Source organism: Crotalus tigris, unplaced genomic scaffold, assembly GCF_016545835.1.
Source record: "Crotalus tigris isolate CLP2741 ecotype Arizona unplaced genomic scaffold, ASM1654583v1 scf7180000024472.5447098, whole genome shotgun sequence".
Taxonomy (NCBI): Eukaryota; Metazoa; Chordata; class Lepidosauria; order Squamata; family Viperidae; genus Crotalus; species Crotalus tigris.
The window spans coordinates 3407770-3428051 of record NW_024100643.1 but is presented as its reverse complement, the minus strand read 5'-3'; the positions used below and the strand labels follow the sequence as shown (position 1 = coordinate 3428051).

At 40.9% G+C, this 20282-nt stretch overlaps 1 protein-coding gene across 1 annotated transcript in view; it reads left to right on the top strand.

Annotated features, from left to right (window-relative positions):
• B4GALNT2 (beta-1,4-N-acetyl-galactosaminyltransferase 2) overlaps positions 1-20282 on the top strand; it is a 63584-nt gene that overhangs the window by 32002 nt on the left and 11300 nt on the right. Inside the window, 6 exon segments of the mRNA XM_039333043.1 lie at positions 10099-10135; positions 13611-13791; positions 15171-15257; positions 17371-17427; positions 17430-17560; positions 18401-18620. Of these exon segments, the coding sequence (XP_039188977.1) occupies positions 10099-10135; positions 13611-13791; positions 15171-15257; positions 17371-17427; positions 17430-17560; positions 18401-18620 (713 nt within the window).

The following is a 20282-nucleotide window of genomic DNA, read 5'->3' as shown; positions in this document are numbered from 1 at the left end:
TGGAATTTATATGCTTCCCTAGCCTCATCTAAAGCCTTTCTTACAACCGGTCAGGTATTTTGCAATTGTGCAGTCCATTCCTTCAGAGAAGAGATGGTTGGTTTGCTCGATGGTAGTTCAGGCATTGGGTTGAAACTTTGCCCAGTTGCCACTTAGAAAGGAGTGTAGTCTGTGCTGGAATGTATTGCGTTGTTATAAGCGACTTCTGTGAACAGGAGTAGTTCGGTCCAATTGTCTTGCTGGTAATTAATGAAGCATCTTAGGTACTGCTCCAGTACTGAGTTCGACTGTTCAGTCCCAAAATTTGTTTGTGAATAATGACTAAGTGACAATTCCTGAGTAGTCCCCCAAAGTCACAGGAATGCTTCCAAAACTCTGGTGTGAATTGTACCCCCATATCCGATATGATTCGTTTTGGGTCCCCATGGAGTCAATAGATATATTGAACAAGTGTCTTTGCGTTGGGGATTATTTGGTATGGGTTAAAATGCACTTGTTTAGAGAACAAATCCGTCATGACCCAAATGTCTGTGTTCCCCCCACTTTCCGGTAACTCCACAATAAAATTCATAGAAATTTCTAAGACGCTGGTGGGGTCACTACTGTCTGCAACAAGCCTGGAGTCTACCCATCTTCTCTTAGCTGCAGCACAAATTGGGCAGCTAGCCGCATAGCTTTCAATGTTGTTTTTTTATCAACGGCCACCAAAATTGTTGTTTCACTAGATGTAAAGTTTTTACGAATCTGAAATGACCAGCTGATTTTGAGTCATGACATAGTTGCATAAAAGTCAGTCTCTGGTTTTTTGGGATGTACAGTTTCCCTCCCAACCATGGCAACCCATCAGTCATGGTGCATAGGTTCTTGTGGCTTAGGAACCATTCATCAGTTTCTAGTGCTTTTTTGAATTCAATCTCTGCTTGGCTTGCTAGAGGCTTTTGGAGTTTGGCCTGTGCTTGGATGGTAACTTGTGCTGCTAATTGTTTTGATGGTATGAGTGGGTCTGTTATCTCTGTTCTATTACTGTTGGATTGTGGCAACCTGGACAATGCATCAGCTAGGAAATTCTTTCTTCCAAGAAAGTGCTTTAGGGTGAAATTAAATCGATGGAAATGCTGTGACCACCTCACTTGTTTGGGGGTTATTTTCTGAGCATCTTTAGAGCTTCTAGGTTCTTGTGGTCAGTCCATACCTGGAAGGGGATTTTGTTTCCTTCCAAGAAATGCCGCCAGCTTAGGAAGGCCCATTAGATCACATAAGCCTCTTTTTCCCAGATTGCCCACCTTTGCTCTGTCTCTGTGAGTTTCCTCGATGTGTATGCGCAAGGCTGCAATTTCCCTTCATCATTCTCCTGCATCAGTACTGCCCCCACAGCTACATCGCTGGCATCAGCCTGAATCATGAATGGTTTATCTGTATCAGAGTATCTTAGAACTGGCTTGGCAGAAAATAGTCTTTTCATCCTTTCAAATGTGGCTTGATATTCTACCGTCCATTTCAAAGGCTGGCTTGGCTTCAGCTTCCCCTCCCCCTTGGTTTTTAGTAAGTTAGTAATTGGTAATGTAATCTGTGCGAAGGAGGGAATGAATTGCTGGTAAAAATTAGCAAACCCAAGGAAACTTTGCAACTGCTTCCTAGTGTGGGGCAGAGCCCTCTCTAATACAACTCGGACCTTTTCAGGATCCATCTCTATGCCATTTGGCAAGATGCAATACCCCAGGTAGTCAATTTTTTCCTTATGAAATTCACACTTAGTTTGGCATACAAGTGAGCTGCTCGGAGTTTTTTCAGTACTGCTGTGACTAATTTTATGTGCTCCTCTTTTGTCTTGGTAAATATCAGGATATTGTCTGGGTAAACAAGCACCCCTTTATATAAGTGCTCCCAGAGCACATCATTTATTAATTGCATGAACACTGCAGGTGCCCCTTGAAGGCCAAAGGGCAGAACCCTGAATTGGTAACATCCTAAGGGGCAATTAAAGGCTGTTTTCCATTCATCTTCCTCTTTAATCCTGATTCTGTAATATGCCTCCCTTAGATCCAGTTTTGAAAAGATGTTTCCTTTCAACAGGTGTGCCAGCATGTCTTTCATCAGAGGGAAGGGATAAAGATTACTCTCACTCACTGCATTAAGAGACGTATAATCCATGCAGAGGTGAAGAGTTCCATCTTTTTTTTTGTGAAATAACATGGGGGCTGCGATTTGGGTTTTGCCGGTTGGATAAACCCCCTTTCCAGGTTATTGTCAATGAACTTTCGTATTTCCTCTAACTCCTGTGGGCTCATGGAATACAGTTTTGGCTTAAGTAATTTTGCCTCCAGGAGTATTTCAATAGCATAGTCCGTGGGTCGGTGGGGGGAGCAGTTCATCAGAGATCTTCTCACTGAACACTTCAGCTAGATCCCGGTATTCCTCTGATATGCCCTGCAAATCCTTTTCCCCCACCGCCGCTGCTCTTTCAGAGGAGTTCCCCTGTTCCTGGGTTGAGTCGGGACTCCTGCTTTTGTCTCTCCTTTTGGAAATCTCAGTTCTCCTGTCCTCCAGTCCACCCTTGGGTTCCACTTGGTTACCCACACCATACCCAAGATGAGAGGCCATTCCATGCCAGTGGTTACTACAAACATCAAAATCTCTATATGATCCCCTATTACAGTGATGGCGAACCTTTTAGAGACCGAGTGCCCAAACTGCAACCCGAAACCCACTTATGTATCGCTGGGTGCTAGGTGGACATGGCCCACTTGGTAGGCATGGCTATAGTAGTCATGGCAGACTGGGTGGGCGTGGCCATGTGAGCGTCGCCACCTCAATGTTGCTCCTGGGGAGGGATGCCTGTAGGGGCCAGGCAGGGTTGGGGGAGATCCAGGGGGTCTCAGGCAGGTCGGGCAGTGGGCAGGAGGTTCATCCTGTAGGGTGAGGTGAGGGAGGGGGCAGGGTGGGGGTGCCATTGCCATGGGGCAAGATGAGGCAGGGGTTGGGGCAGGGGCTGGTTGCAGACAAAGGGTGGCTCCAGTGAGGAGGAGGTGGAGGAAGAGGGTTTAAGCAAGCATAGCAACCGGAGTGGGGATCCCCCCCAAAACAAACATGCTTCGTGGGTAACCTCAAAGCACAACAGAAGAGACCAAAACCTGCTGCAACCACCCAGCAGATGGGAGGGGAATAAAACCAAACAGCCCCCCGCTAATCCTCAACAGAAATGCTCATGACAATGAAAGCCTGGGACAGGAGGGAGAGTGCAGGCAAGCAGGCATCTTGCTCAGCTGATGGCTTGGGGGAGGGGGCAGTTACACCCCATCCCAAATGCTGCCCTCTCATGAAAACAGGATGAAAACTCCAAAAAGCGACAAGGAAAAAAAGTTAAAACAGAAGAGTGTCTCACGATGGTTTTCTTTTCCACTTCCTTCTAGCTGCAGTTTAAATATGTAAAGACCACAGAAGAAAAAATGTGGCTTTCTATCATTTTAATTCAGAAGGCAGGAACGGGAGGATTGGGGGGGGGGTTGTTTGTTTCAAAGAAAGGAAGGAATGCTGGCTGAGGAATTCTGGGAGTTGAAGTCCACAAGTCATAAAAAGGCCAAGTTTGAAGACCCCTGTTGTAAGCCAATGTTTGGAAACACCTCCATGAGAGCCAGGTTTTGCATACATATGTATGTTTGGGATTACATCACCCCATTCCAGTCTGATTCCTCCTGAATATGGGTGTCCACTTAAAATTAGGGAGATCCTAATTTTTCAGCCCTTCCAATGCGCAGCTCATCTCCTTCATCAAACAGACACCCAACAGGATAGGAATTGCCTACAGACAGAAACCGATGAAAGTCAAATCGGTTTTCAAGGCAGCTTAGTCAGGAAAAAGGTCCGAACATGCCCAGGTCGGTCAATCATCTCAACAACTTAAACCAAACGCTGTATCTGAACAGCCGCTCCACTACTTCTTCTGCTTACTGAGCCTGGAAGCCCCTCCAGGCTTAAAAATCTCCAGAGCTAGCCTGACACACAGCTTTTCCAACAACTGGAGGATGGAGCTCCCATCATCCCCAGCTGACCATACCCCACAGCCTGCTCACTGGCAACGATGTTGAAAAATTGGTCCAAAGGGAGCCTGTCTGTTAGCTCTGATTCTCAAAGCTCACAGCTTCGGATAGAGAAAGTCCCCGCATAGCGGTGGAAGAACCAGCACTAGCCAGGTCGACTGCAAGCCCTCGGGAGCTCTGGCGTCCTAACACAACTGGCTGGTCAATCCCCCAAGTCGGAGAAGCCGTTATCTGCATCACACACTGAATCATGAGCCTGGGAAGAGGGTCGGCCACGGGGGAGACAGACTGACCAACTGAGGTGAGCCGCTGCCCCCCCTCCCATGGCCACCACCACCGCCCCTCCCTGCCTGGGTTCTGTGCCAGCCCACTCACTGCCAGAGTTTGCCCAGTGTCTTGCTCAGCTCAGCATTGTGCAGGTGCAGGTACTGGTCGGCCAGCTTCCTGCATGCCACCTGCACCCAGACCATGAAGGTGTTCATGGGCTGCTTGACATGCAGCTTGGCCTTCAGCACCTCATGGCCCCGCACTGGCATGGGCACCAATCTCCAGTCATAGCCCTTCAGCACCTGCGAGACGGCATCCCGGATGCAGGTGGGGAAGCGCTCATCCCTGCTCGACCCTCCTGGCTTAATCAGAGCCTGCCCGGGCTGCTGCCGCCTACGCCACCATTGCCGCACATGAGGCTGGGCAGTTAACTTCTCCCCGGCCCCTGGACAAGGTAAAAGGGGCAGATCCTGATTCCCCCATCCAACCCTGCTCTCACTTGCTGGCTGGCTGGCTCCTTGGCCCTGTCTGGCTTACTGTACCACAGCCTGCCCGGTCTGCATGTCCTTGAAATGTCCAACCAGGATATCTTCTGGCCAGTTCATCTTGCTGGCCAGAGCTCAAAATTCTTGTGTGTATTCTGCTACGGGTAGTTGTCCTGGTCTGACAGTTTTGATGTACTCCCATGCTTTCTGATCAGCCAAGGGGTCTTCAAATTGGTGCCTGAGAGCTGTCATAAACTGATTGAAGTTTTGTAATTCTGGGGCATCAGTGTCATGGAGATATACCACCCAATCTGCTGCATCGCCATGTAGGGCTGTTTGTACGATCCTTATTTGACCGTGGTCATTAAGTATTTCACGACCATATTCTTCCATGTAATTTAGTACTTGAGTTCGGGAAAAATCCCAGTCGGTGTGGCTCTCCGCAGTACCTTACTCCTAACAGTGGGAACTTTTGGATGGATCGGTGTCCCCTCTGCCTCCTGGATCGGTGGCTATCTCCATCAGCTGGGACGGCTCACCAAGGGGTGGCTGCGGCTGTGGCAATGGCTGCTGCCTCCGTGGTGCTGGTGGAAGGGCCAGGGAATGCTGGTTCAGCCCCCCCTTCACCCATCCCTTGGGCTGAGCCTGGGTTGACAGTGCCTCAGCATGGGTTGGCTTTCTCCTCCTTCATGGAATCGAAGGCAATCCTCAGAATGTCGATGGATTGCTCCAGGAATTGGTTGGAATAGGGCGGCCAGTCATCACTGAAGCAAAGCAACCTCTCCATCTTGACTTTCCAACCTGACTGATGACTACTGTGTTTGGGTGGTCATCTTCCTGGATTTCTTCTCCCAGTCCTCCTTCTTCCTGACACCCATTGACCACCTTGGTTTGAGGCAGTGTTCAGCAACTACCACTCATCCGATGAGCTTGAGGATTGAGTATTGGCTGGGCTCTGCCTGGTGGAAGAACTGCCCCCCCCATGGCAGGTTCTTTCCTTTCTGTTCCAATATCAGACATTGTTTGCTTAGCCCCCCCGGCAAAGGTCTTCCTTCCAGGTTGACCATTACTGCAGATTCTGCCTAAGGTCAGGGCCCACTTCAAAACCTCATCCCAAGAAAGCAGGACCCTTGGAACCATTTCATTCCAAAAGGAATTTTTATTAGGAGGAATATATCATAAATTAATATATTGACTATGGAATTATAGAAATTAATTATTACTGATTGGTTTTTAAACATATGAACCCAGACAGCACATTGTTTACCAAGTATTTAAGAATGTTATTGTAAAAAATTAATGAAATATATTTTTTAAAAAAACAAAAGTGACTACACAAGCTTTTCTGGTGCAGGTTTCACTTAGAACATTAAAAAACAATCATCCAGTTAGCATGTACAGGTGAGCATTTTCTTCAAGTTTCTTCAGGAAAAGTAGAAATTCTATCATAATTTCTTCTATCTCAAGGCAGTTATTTTCTTTACTAAAACTAATTCTGGTTCATCAAATTGAATAAGAGCTGTAGAAAGAGAAAAGGCAAGAAAATTTCTCTTTCAGGTATTGTGCGAATTTTGCTGATATTTGTTACACCCTCCATAATGAATGATATATTTAGGAAGATATTACTTTCCTTTTATTTACTTTATTGATCAGCTTTTATTCATTTTCAAAAAATACAAAGTTCAAAGATAAATAGAAATAGAAAATTAGAAAACAAAAAAATAGAAAAAGCAAAAAACAGGAAAGAATAAAAATAAAAGTGCAGAGAACGAAAAAGAAGAAAAAAATAAGAAAAATAAATGTTTCTGATTATCTTTGGTACAGAAATAAATATAAGAGTACCTCAAACTCTTGCTCTAAGGCTAACATTTTGATAATCCCATACAACTGTAATAATCAACCCCCAAAACCAATTTTTAATTTATTTCTAGAAAAAAAATCCAAGTAGAAATAAAATTTCCCCAAATCTTTCATCAATCTGTTTATTTTGTCATACCTGTAGCTTCACCATATATAGTGGGTATTTCTAAATCCTTCTATCTTTAAGCACATTTATTGTATGATAAAGTCAAGGCAAATGTGTACTTTTAAAATAATTTTATTAAATGTATTAGATTTATTGGAGTAAATATAAGGAAAAACTGTCTCCTAAAATCCCTATATGGTTGTCATCCCATGAAGCCTTTTTTAGAAAGGAAATATAATTAAACAAAAATGGTTAACCTATGCTGATTTGTTGAATTTTTCTCAAGGAATTTTTAACTTAAAAAAACAAGAGAAAACTTGTAGGTTTTGTATGCTATTGGTTTCCCTATTCTCAGCTAATGGAAAGATTTAAGTTGGAAAAGAACAATTATGAATTTGAAAAGGTAAAATAAATTTAATGTAGAGTTCTGTACAAATTATGATTATGTTATTGCTAAGATGTATATACTTTTATTGAAAAAGTAAATAGAGCATGAATAAGTTTAAGATTCTCTGACAAAATGGACAAAAATTATATAGTATAAAAGTAGGAGGAACATGTAAAAAGAAAAGGTTGAAATTTACACTGAATTATAATTTTAAGGAGAACTTTGATAAAAAGTTGTATTGCTGATATACAACACCAATTAAACTGTCAACATAGTATAAAGCAATTTCAAATATTTGTTGGAAATGTAACCAAACTAGGAGAATATTTTTCATATTTGGTGGGCATGAAATAAAGTTAGAAAATATGGGAATCAAGTATGTATTTTGATACAGAAAATTTAAAAATTGAATGAAACTATAAATTTTTCCTTTAGTTTTAATGGACAAACAAATGGAAAAATTGTATGAAATTGTTTTTATATAGGAAGGTGACATTACTCTTCTGTGTGATTTTTTAATTTGTTTTGATCCCAAAAGATTTAATCTTGATTGTTATTCTCCTGAAATTTGCCAAATACATGGATGGTGATTAAAGTAAATAAGTTCCAGTTTATCGCTTGTGAGGCAAATGGTCATGATAGCTCAGCAAACAAGGAATAATAATAATAATAATAATAATAATAATAATAATAATAATAATAATAATAATGTTGGAAGGGACCTTGGAGGTCATCTAGTCCTACTCCCCCTGTTACAAACTGTATTTATAACATTTTTTTAATGTTTCCTTAAAGGTTTTTCTCACTGAATGCCTCTTTTTTTGGAATTACCCATGAAATCTCAAGGCTATTTACTGGAGATACATTCAAGATCAAAAATAGGATTCTATATATGCTTTCCAGATATGATCAATTGAGTGTATGGACAACTACTGTTCCCCTTCCATAACACAGAATCTCTTTTAGTTGCATTGACTAATTTAATGAAGAGAAGGACTAGAGCTGACATGATAGCAGTGTTCTAATATCTCAGGGAGTCAAACTATTCTCCAAGCACCTGAAGGCAGGACAAGAAGTGATGGATGGAAACTGATCAAAGAGAGAAGCAACCTAGAACTAAGGAGAAATTTCCTGACAATTAAACAATATCAGTAGAACAACCTGCCTCCAGAAGTGAATGCTCCAACACTGGAAATTTTTAAAAAGAGTTTGGCAACCAATTGTCTGAAAGAATAGGGTTTCCTGCCTGAGCAGGGGGTTGGACTAGAAGACCTCAAAGGTCACTTCCAACTCTATTATTGTTATTGTTAGTGTTATACCATTGGGTTACAATTAGGAGATGCATTCATGTTTCTGAAAACCAGAGACTAGGTAAAGACCTAGATCAGGGCATCTGGCAGGAGGAAATTATGAAAAAAATTGTGTTGTGATTAAAGCTCTGCTTATTTTATGCCATATACACATAAATATTAGTACAGTTTTCACATGATATATAATGAAGATTATATTATTGCTCTTTAGGTCTGTATTACCCATGTTTCCCCAAAAGTTAAGACCCGATCTTATATTATTTTTGCCTCCAAAAGAGGAATTAGGTCTTAATTTTGGGGGTGTCTTATATTTTTCGTGACACCTGCCTTGCCTTGTGGCGGCAGCACCAACAACCCCATCCAGCAGCCTGCTTGGCTGCTGGCCCACTTCTGCTGTGGCCGCTTGCAGCAGAAGGTCATGCGGCACATTGCAGTGCTGCTGCCACAACGAGGCAAGGCAGGTGGGGGAGGAGGTGGAGCTGCCCCACACACCTCACACCCACTTACCAGTACTTCAGCCCCCCCTCCCCCCCAGCCAGGCCATTCCTTGATCAGCAACCTTTCATTTCCCTCCCGAGCCGGACTGTCATGCTATGGTGGATGAGATGGGTGATTTAGGCCTGGTCCCCCTCCATCATTTTGGAGCCAGGGGGAGTGATGGTGAATGGCTCTGCTGCCGCTGTGTGCCACTGGAGGGCTTTTTTAAAAGCTTCACCCCACAGATCACCTGTCAGGGCGCAGCCGCCACCTTCTTGTCATATAATGGAACAGGCTCTCATGGATCAGAATTTTCCTAATGAATTTTCTTCTTCTTCCTAACATACAAAGGGTTTGAACATTCTAGTTAATGTTTCAGACAAGGATTTATAGCCGAGTTTCTGTGTTTCTGAAAATAGCAAGCCCATTGGATTTGTGTTCCCATCTGAAACAATCTGACTTGTGTAGCCATAATTTGATTTGCAGAGTTTCCAAAATAACTGTACATATTATTATCCTACTACAAAGAGTGGGAAAGTTTTAAATAATTTTTTTTAAAAAAATGAGAGGGTTTTTATCATACTCAAATGTTATTAAATTTAACAATGCTTTAAATTTAAGTAATCCCATTCAAGGGGCTGAGGTGATGCCCTTGCACACCATTGTACTTCCAGGTATGTCAAGAGCAAGATATAAAGGAGAAACTTTAATCCTGAGCTAGGTTTACTGTGTGGTGTATAAAAATGAGACTGAAAACCTAATTGAAAATCTAAAACTAGAAAATGTGATCTTCTGTGACTGAAATCTCAAAAGGCCACATTGCTCTACCAATCTCTATCTTGCAGATTATACTTGCCAGCAAAAATGCATCCTATGAAATATGAGCCCTTGGTTGTTTCATAGTATTTTGATTGTAACCATAAGTTGCTCCCAGTTTTGCCTCCCAATGCAGCCATCTTGAAAGTATGTAGCAATCAGGACAATCAGGAATGCATTTTGGTGTAACCTACCAACTCTTTTCCTAGTGAGGCTCCAAAAAGTTCCAGTGGTAAAAAATGTGATTCTTATTTCAAAAAGTATCAATCAATGTGTGTTAAACTTTTAAAAAGCAAAACACATTTTTTTTATCATTTATTGTATAAAAGAGTTTATTTTTTCTTCTTTAAAGGCTAGGTTTCCATGGAACAAGTAGAGAAACTCTAAAGGTAATGTGGCTTTCTCAGGTTTTGGAGCATGCAGTGTCATTCTAGAAAATAGAAGTAGCAGCATTTTTTCTTTGTGTGTATGTGTGTGCATGTGAGTCAGTGTTGCTTCTTAGCAAGTGACTGGGCAAGCAGTTTTCTTGGCAAGATTTTGGAAGTGGTTTGCCATTGCTTTCTTCCTAGGGCTGAAAGAGAGAGTGGTCCAAGCTCACCAACTGTATTTATGCCTAAGATGTTTCCTGTAATATTTGAAAAATACATCTTACTTTAACTGCATTTTATCTTCTTCATTTCAATGGTACTTCCTCAGTAGAACATCCCAGATATGTAGTGTATCTTCTACCTTTGCCCCACGTTTCTTCGTGCCCTCTGATAGGACTGCTTGATTTTTACTTGATGCAAACTGGTTGTCTAATGGCCAAGGGCAGCTGGTTGGATCTTTCCTGTATAGTAGCTAATGAGTAAGAAATATTTTGAGAATGGTGGTGTGTTTGGAAAATAAAGTCTTTGAAAAAGTACATCCCTTCTATTCCTCCCAGCTAATGATAGTGGGTTATAAAAACCACCTTCCCCCACCTAAGCATCCAATAGATGTAGATTTCAATTCTAAGAATTATCCAGATAGCACAAGAATTGCTGAGGATTGTTGGGATTTATATTGTGTTTCCCCGAAAGTAAGACCTACCCCAAAAATAAACCCTACCTTAATTTTTGGGGTGTGCCTAATATAAGCCCTATCCCAAAAATAAGCTGTACTTTTGGGGCAAGGTGCATGCCTAAAAATCAAGGTAGGACAGGGGTGGGGGGTTGAGCTGCCCTATGCACCCTGCACCCACTTATCTTACCAGTAGGATCACCACAGCCAGGCCTCCCACGCCCTGACACCATATGGCTTGTCACGCCAGTGCCATGGCTGCACAGCACTTTGGGCCATTGCTACTGCTTGCGGCAGGAGGTCACATGGTGCTTCGCGCTGTTGCCACTCATGGCAGGAAGCCACGAAGCGCTTCAGGCCATTCTTACTACTTATGGTAGGCCGCATGGTACTTCCCGCCGTTGCTGTCACTTGTGGCAGGTGGCCTCATGGTGCTTCATGCCATTGCCACCACTCGCAGTAAGAAGCCGCATAGTGCTTTGAACTGTTTCTGCTGCTTGCAGCAGGAAGCAACATGATGCTTCAGGACATTCCGTTGCTCACGGCAGGACATCGTGCGGTGCTTTGGGCCATTGCAAGCAGCAGAAATGGCCCAAAGTGCCACACAGCTTCTTGCTGCAAGAGGCAACAATGGCATGAAGTACCATGTGGCCTCCTGACACGAGCTGTGGCAATGGCACAATGTGCCATGTGGCGTCCGGCTACAAGTGATGGCAAGCGGCTGCTGAAGAAGTATAGCAACAGCATGACAGGTGTCTGGGCATGGGAGGCCTGACTGTGGTGGTCCTAAGGTAAAACATCCCCTGAAAATAAGACCTCTTTTGGAGGCAAAAAAATATAAGATCAGGTCTTCTTTTCAGTGAAATATGAGTATAAACATCTGGAGGGCTCAGGGTACAGAAAGTTGATGCAAGTGCTCTCCATCTGTGAAAAACAGATTTCCAGGAATAGAAGATAGTTATTTCTCTGGAAGCAAAGATGCACAAGGTCCAGGTCCCTTTGTGAGATTTATAAAACAATGGCCTTTGTTAGGCTCCCTATTAGGACTAGGCAATAAATCACAGATCTCTGAACACCTAATGGTTTAACTCAGTGGTTCTCAACCGGTGGGTCGGGACCCCATTTGGGGTCAAATGACCATTTCACAGGGGTCACCAAACAAGGCTGTCCGGCATTTTTTTCCCCTTTTCTTTGGCCACACCCCTGGCACCCAGTGATGTATAAGTGGTTGGGGGTCACCACAACATGGGGAACTGTATTATGGGGTCGCGCCATTAGAAAGGTTGAGAACCACTGGTTTAACTCAATATTTTGGCTAGACTCAGCGTTAAAGACTTGTAAATACAGCTGAGGATGGAAAAAGTTTTCACTGCAGACAAGAATGCAGTCACACAAAACAGAGGTTCACTGCCTATGAAAGGGTACGCATGACTTGTAATACAGATACTGTAGTTTTCTGTTAACTACAGTAATGGGGTCTGGAATTTCTATCACTAAGTGATGTGATTGTAAAGAATGATGTCATGTGACCATGATACCTGGTGACGGCAGTTCTGGCAATCCCTGGTTACTGTTGTTAAGCAAGTACCACATGGTTTCTTTAAAAATACACTTCATGGTAAGCAAAGAACTTCCAACTTCCTCCTGGCTTCCCCATTGACTTTGCTTGTAGGAAGCTAGCAGGGAAGTTCAAAATTGTGATCAAGATATCAATGGTCAGAATTATAATTGCTCCAGTGCCTGAAATTTTGAGAAATATATATACACATATTGAATGCAATTAGTCTTTCTTCTGAGTAGGTGCATATTGGGCTGTACTACCAATAAACAGAATAATACAAATTTGCCAAAAAATCTTCATCTGTTTCTCTTCTTCCTTCAAAGAGATAAAGTGAGTACAGGTAGTCCTCAAGTTACAACTTTATCTGAGCCCAAAATTGTGGTTGCAAATTGTGCTAATCATTAAGTGGGTCACCATATGACTGCACCCTATTTTATGACCTTTTCTGCAGCAATTGTTAAGCAAACACTGTGGTCATTAAATGAATGGCACTATCATTAAGTATTGTAACTTCAAATCTGCATCACAAGTGTCCATTGTAATTTTGAATTGTCACTAAGTGACAGTCATAAATTGAGGACTACCTATAGGGGTACTTCTGAAATTAATTAGCACTTGAAGAAAGAGATGGTGTATAAACACATTCTTCTGATGTCCAAACCTTGCCCCATAGAAGAAATATTTCTGCAAGTATTTAAATTTAGTTGTGAGACATTTAATAAGTATTCCACCCATCTAATTCACACAAAGCAACATTCTAACCACTTAACCTCTTAAGCCTTTGCAGACATTGTAGGAGGAAAGCCATGGTAGTCTATGGTGGCAATAAATCAATGGGAGTCTGTAGCATCCTTTTTCCCAACTTACAAGATTTATTAAAAAGTATAAGCATTTGCGAGTGGCAATTCAGTTTATTGAATGCACTCTATGCATCTGATAAGCTCAAGAAAGCCTATAATAAACTTTGTTAGTCAGAAAAGGTGCTGTCAAACTCCTGGTTTTAAGTTCTTGTAGAAAAGGAAAGTTTTAGGAGAAATGAGTTCTGAGCACTCTAAAAACACACTGCAAAGACAATATTTATATTTCTTATCCTCCACCCTCATAAAATTAATAACCGAAGGAAATTAACTGCCATAGGTAACTTTTAATTTTTTCATGATCCTGATTTCAGGCTCACAAATATTGCTTGGTGGATGTGATATAGCTGGAAAATGAAAATTTATTTGCTCCTAATATTTTTTCTAAAATAAAAATTCCTGCAGGTGCTTCTTCAGGCATCCTTTGGTAATTTGAACACCCTTGCTGATGTTTCTGAAGAGGTGGTCCAAGGACGTGGGACAAAAGAGCTGATCATCACTACTTCCTATGTGAAGCTTTTGAATCACATCCTGAAACGTGTTACATACACTAGTACAAAATACCTACTAGATGTAGTGGACATGAGTAAGTTAGAATGTGTCCTACTAGACAAGTCCTTCACTGGGACTTCACTTTTGGATTTCACTTTTGACTTGATTTGCCCTAGATGTGAAGAAAGAAAATCATATATATTAGTTAACAGTGATTTTTTGTCCTCTAAAAACTTGTTCTCCCTTGGCAAAACTATTAGAAAGCCACATTATTTTGGAAATTTCAAAAATGATTGTTTGATCTTTCAAATTTGAAGCTTTGGAAGAAAATGTATTTTAAAAATTGAGAAGACAAACCGCATTCTTTTTCAGAAAGGATATTTGCAACTGAGGTATAGCATAAGACTTGTATTACCCTGAAATCAGGACAATGTTGATTGCTTTTGCAGTTATGCCCATGTTTTAATTTCAAAAGATTCCAGGCTCAGTTCCAGGTATTTCTTAAATGAACTGATACAATTCTATTGCCAGTCAGAATGGATGTTCCTCTGGCTTTATATCAAGTATCTTTCTTTAAAGATACATAAAGTTTAATAGCTATACATCTGTACATACAGTATGTCCATATAGTTTTATTGACTTATTTATTGTTTGACATAAAACAGCCTATCTAGGTCAGGGTTGGGCGAATCCATACAAAACGTACATAGCTATTTTACTTTTGAGCACTCTTCTTGTTCTAATATAGCACCTCCCCTTTTATATATTTATTGTCAGTTGTCTGGTCTGATATACTTTAAAGTACTATGTCCCATTTTGTTATGGATAATTTCTTATTTTGACTATTTTGAGGTTAAATGTGTTAACTTAAGGGCAAGATGAATGTCTATAATAAAAAAAATGTTTAAGCCACACAAAGGAGATTGAAGAATCTGCTCTACAACTCAACAGAAAGCACAAAGAATAAAAGAAGAAAATTGGTTTAAATTGCTTGGATGAAATGTAAACTACTGACCTCCATTGCATCTTTAGTTGTTTACTGGAGATTTTTCATCATGTATCCTTCCTCTAATGAAATCTAATCAAAGCAGAAGACGATCATTGATCTTTCTCAGTGATCAGTGGGACAATGTGGCTTGTGCCATTTCTGTTTTTTTAAGCACTACAGGAAGCCCATTTTGTTTGTTTGCATGTGTGTACATGCATATGAGTGTAACAGATTAATTTTGTATTGCTTTTATTAATTGTGGTGAGATGTATGAAAAACAGAATATAAAATTAGTCAGGGAGTTTTATTGCTCCAGATGTTTAAAAACTCCCATCAACTCTGATGAGGACTATCAATATTGGAAGATATTGATATCTCCTTCTCATATGTAATATATGGAGTGCAAGGGAAAGTTGACAAATATTTCCAAACATAGTCATAAAATTGACAACCAACTAACCATCTTTCTTTTAATTATTTCCTAGTGAACTTTACAGAGGGAACTTATCTTGTTAGATTTCCTGTGACCATTCAACAATTCCACCTTCCTAAACTAGTTGACTCAGGGCCAGGTGAGTGACATACATACAACTAACAAACCTGAGGGACCACCTTTTCTCCAGAGTTTCTGCCCATCCAACTAGATCAAACAGAATGGGCATGCTCCAGATCTCATCAGCAAAAGAATGTCAGCTGATGGGGACTAGAAGACAAGTTTTTTTCTACAGCAACTCCTGCTCTGTGGAACATCTTCCCTTCTGAAATGAGAACGGCCCCAACACTGCTACCCTTCTATAAAAGTTTAAAAACCTAGCTACGCTCTTGAGTCTGGGGCACTACATGCACCAAGGGCCCCACCTCCTGGCTATATTGTTAACAGGCCAGATGTTTTTGCTTTGTATGTACTCGAATTAGATGTCTCAATCATTTTTTTTTATTTTAATGGTTTTTACTGTTTTTATTGTTTTAAAATGTTTTTAAGATTTTAATTGTAATATATGTTTTTGAATTATAAGTCACCCAGAGTCATTTCCTGAGGTGGGCAGCTAGAGAAATCAATCAATCAAACAATTAAACAAATAAATAGATAGATTCATAATGTGCTTTCTTATGGAAGTCTTAATCAAGAAGACAAACACATAACACATGAACTTTATCTCCATTTCTTGCAGGATATATATATATATATATATATATATATATATATATATATATATATATATATTTCACAAATTCAAATTCATATTTCTTTATTGTCAAAGTACGACATGTGTACAATGAGATTGTCTGAGCCTCCCTTCTTGCACCCCCCCATCACAACTCACAATGACAACAAACACACAATCTTATTGCACCACGTGAACTTATTGCACGATGCGCCAGCCCCGCAAGTCTATCATACACGGAGTTATTTCCCATTCAGGAGTCTGACAGCTCATGGGTAGAAACTGTTCTTCACCCTGTTGGTGCGGCTGGCTATGCTTCTATATCTCCTGCCCGATGGTAGGAGAGTAAAGAAGTGCTGACCAGGGTGTGAGTCATCCCTGAGGATTTTCCTCACTCTTCTAAGGCAGTGAGCCCTAGCAATGGCATCTAGTGGTATCAGGAGACAGCCCAGGATACTTTGTGCTGTGCTCATCACCCTCTGTAGTGTCTTTCTATCTGCGGCTGTCAAGCCAGCATACCACACCATAATGCAATGTGAGAGGATGCTTTCTATAGTGGACTGGTAGAAGAAGGTCATCAGTTGTTGTTCCACTTTGTTCTTTCTCAAGACCCTAAGGAAGTGGAGTCTCTGTTGGGCCTTTCTGGCCACCTGGGTTGTGTTGATTTTCCAGGTGAGATCTTCACTGAGATAGACTCCCAGGAATTTAAAGGAGGAAACTCTCTCCACATGCCCCCCCCCCGTACGCTGTTTCATCTCCATCTTTAATAAGACCCAATACGGTGGTATCATCTGCGAACTTAATGATCGCAATGGATGGGTCAGATGATACACAGTCATGTGTGTACAGTGAATACAGGTAGGGACTGAGCACACAGCTCTGTGGCGAGCCAGTGCAAAGTTTCAGGGAGGTGGATGTGACAGATCCGACTCTCACTGATTCTTAATCCCTAACTCTATAACATATGTCTTATTTCTTATTCCTATGTATCTGACAGCTTATTTCTCTACACCTTATCCTTTATCGCTCAAGTTTTATTCTTGTATATTTTTACATTTTACTCCTTCACTCTTTTTCCAGATAGCTCTTGATGTCCATACATGCTGGCAGTTAGTGGGCTTTAGTCATCCTTGGCCACCTTCCAGCTGTGGAAAGACCATGGATTCTGGCTGCTGCCCATTCCTGTCTACACTAATATGGCTGATGGGGCTACTTGTTTCAATGGGGAGTTGCTCTGCTTCTTTCACCCCCCAAAAAAGCTGATGAGAGGAGGAGGAATTTGCACTAGTACTATAAAGTTCTCTTTCCATAGTCTTTAAGTTGGGGATCTCTCAATAAATATCAGCTAACAGTTCAAAAAAATAAAACTAATTGTAGCACTTTGATCAATATTAAGCCAAGGTTTTTGGTTCAAAAGGAGAGTTCTAACTTTACAGAATAGTCTTGAATTGCATCATGAAGTTACCCATAAGGTTGACTAGATCTCTCCCTTTTTTATTTTCTCTACTTTGTGTCTCAGATAACAGCATTAGAAACATGGCAACCATCACAGTAGTAAAAGCATTTTTATGTTACCACAACTGCAGATCCTCCTGAAAAGCATAAAACAATACTATCCAGATATAACAATAATTGTGGCAGATGACAGTGAACACCCAGAGAAGATTGAAGAGGCAAATGTTCAGCATTACATTATGCCTTTTGGAAAGGTACCACCTGTCTATGTGGGGCTTCTTTTAGGACTTCTAAAAAGGGTTTTTTTCATAAAGTAGCAGGTGGGTATTCTCTAAATTAGCTTGCAGACAGAAGCATAATGGCCCATGGTACAAGCTGAACTTTATTCCTATCAATTATAAATTGATAACTTGAATAAATAGTATTCAGTCAACTAAACAAAGCAGGACAAGTTGGAGAGTTGGAGTTGGAGAGAGGGAAGCACAGAACTTAGTAAACCGAGGAAGTTAATCTGTTGCTTTCTTATTATTGGGTCTCTTCTAATGATTCTGTTTCATACTCTTTCTGTTTCATTTTTCTGTTATTATTTTTCAACTGGCTCTTGACTTTCCATGTTGGAGCATCTCAGCATTTGAATTAATTCCCAATCTACATGTTCTGACCCCCTTTTTTGATTTTTAAATCAGGGCTGGTTCGCAGGGAGGAACCTTGCAATCTCACAGGTCACAACCAAATATTATCTTTGGGTGGATTATGACTTCAACTTCACTGAAAAAACAAAGATCCAGAAACTTGTGGATGTATTAGAAAACAGCAACTTGGATGTGATAGGACATTCATGTCATTACTCCTCTTATAGTTCAGTCTGTTGGCACAATACAGTGAGATTTTTAAACTTTATCTAGAGAATGTCAAGGTGTGATAGGCAATGTAAAGAATTTGCCATTCACTGAAATATCCCCTGCTGAAATTGCAAGGGACCTCAGAGTTTGTCCAGAAATGTATTTCTGTTCTTTGCATCTTTAAGAATGTGTACATCAACCTCAATGGTATGCAATGATAGCAAGACTGAATAGTCTAAAACAAATTTACAGGTTGGAGGCAGTGTGGATGGAAATGAATATAAATTTAAGATTTTCTATGAGGAAGGAGAAGATAGCAGCTGCTTGCACCTCAGAAGTGGCTTTTATCATCACTTGGAAGGCTTTCCCAACTGTGTTGTGACTAGCAGTGTAGTCAATTTCTTCCTGGCTCACACAGAGGAAAGCAGGCATGTTGGATTTGATCCTAAACTTCAGAGGGTGGCTCATTTAGGTAAGCCCAAATTCTTCCCCTCCGTTTAATTAATTAAGCTCAAACTATGATATTCCAGAGCTATACACCCTTCAAAACTGATTCAGGAGGATTGCTTCAGACTTCACAGAAGAGTAGGAGGCATCACTGCTTCAGACAAGAAGGCAGTGCAGAGAGTGGTGAGAATGGCTGAAAAGATCATTGACAGTTCCCTCCCTCTCATCCAGGATGTAGTACAGAAGCGCTGCTTGAGCAGGGTCCATAAGATTGTCTGGGACACTACACATCCTCTTCACGACCTGTTTTCTTTGTTACCTTCTGGGAGGAGCTTTGTGGTATCCATAGCAGAACATCCAGATTCAGCCATAGTTTCATTCCATACAGCATTAATCTTGTGAACTCTCAAGCTTCCTCCTTCTGTTATATATTCAAGATGGACAGTATTTAATATTTATTTGCTATGTATATGTAGGTATGTGGGTCTATACATGTGTTGATCATAGTATGTTTAGGTGTATGTCATGTATGTCTTTCACTCTGAGAGCAGGCAACTAAATTTCATTTTTGATGTGTGTCATTGTGCCCACAGGGAAAAAATGTCAATAAAGGTTATCTTATCTCTTATCTTAATAACATTTTTCAGCTGTTCAGTAAGATAGCCCATTTGTTCCAGGCTTCTCCTCCTGAGAAACAGATGATGCTGCTTTAGAGAATTTCATTAATTTTAATGAATTGACAGTTATAATGTAATGGCTTATTTTTTTAATGACAGCAGAAAGGTGATTTGTTCATAGCATTACTTCCAAATAATTTCCTAAGTCTGTACCATCCTACAGATTTCATTCCTGTCTTATTCAGGTCAGGAAGAAAGCTGTAATTTTGCTTTTGTATCTTTTAAATTATAATCTGGTTTTGAAAATATTTGTGAGTGGGCTTATTCATGTTTAAAAATCTATTGAGAAATATTGTCAAAACAAATGATAAATTTTTATGATATACATTACCCAGAATCATTTGTTCAGATGAATGGTTATAGAAATCAATTGGATAGATGAATATGATGAAGAGGGAGAAAGGGAGGGAGAGGGGGGGCAAATATTTACTCCTCACAGTCAGGATTTTTCAAATTTTATTCTGAATTTTTGACTTTTTTTGTTATGGGCAGATTCTGGCCCTCAGCAATTCTACAAAATGAGTTTTCAAGAAAAAAGAAAGGTTATGGTACTAATAGTTCACTGATCCTTGTCTTTATTTTTAAAACACTGTGTGGTGAAGATGCCAGAATTTACTTACAGTTAATTTTGCTTCCATGAAAAAAAGCTCTGTATTTATATAGAGGGAATATATGTAAATACAGAGATCATGTTGCCCTGCTTTCATACTACTGAAAAGGGACCTCTCTAGCAGAATCAACTCTGGAGTAGGAACTCCTTGTAGCTGAGAATCCCTGTACAGTTGTGGTTGAAAATAAGGAGCATTCATGAAAAAAAAGTTTTTCCCTTTCTAGCATTTGTGTTCATCCTGTAGGTCAGTGAGTGAGACTGAGTGCCCAAAACTGCCCCCGTCCCCAGTCCATCCCCTGCCCCACCCTGCCCCGCCCCCTCATCCCCCACCCCACCTGCCTGCAGGGCTACTCACCACCTCCAGGGCCCACCGCAGATCGACCAGGCAGCCCAGCAGTAT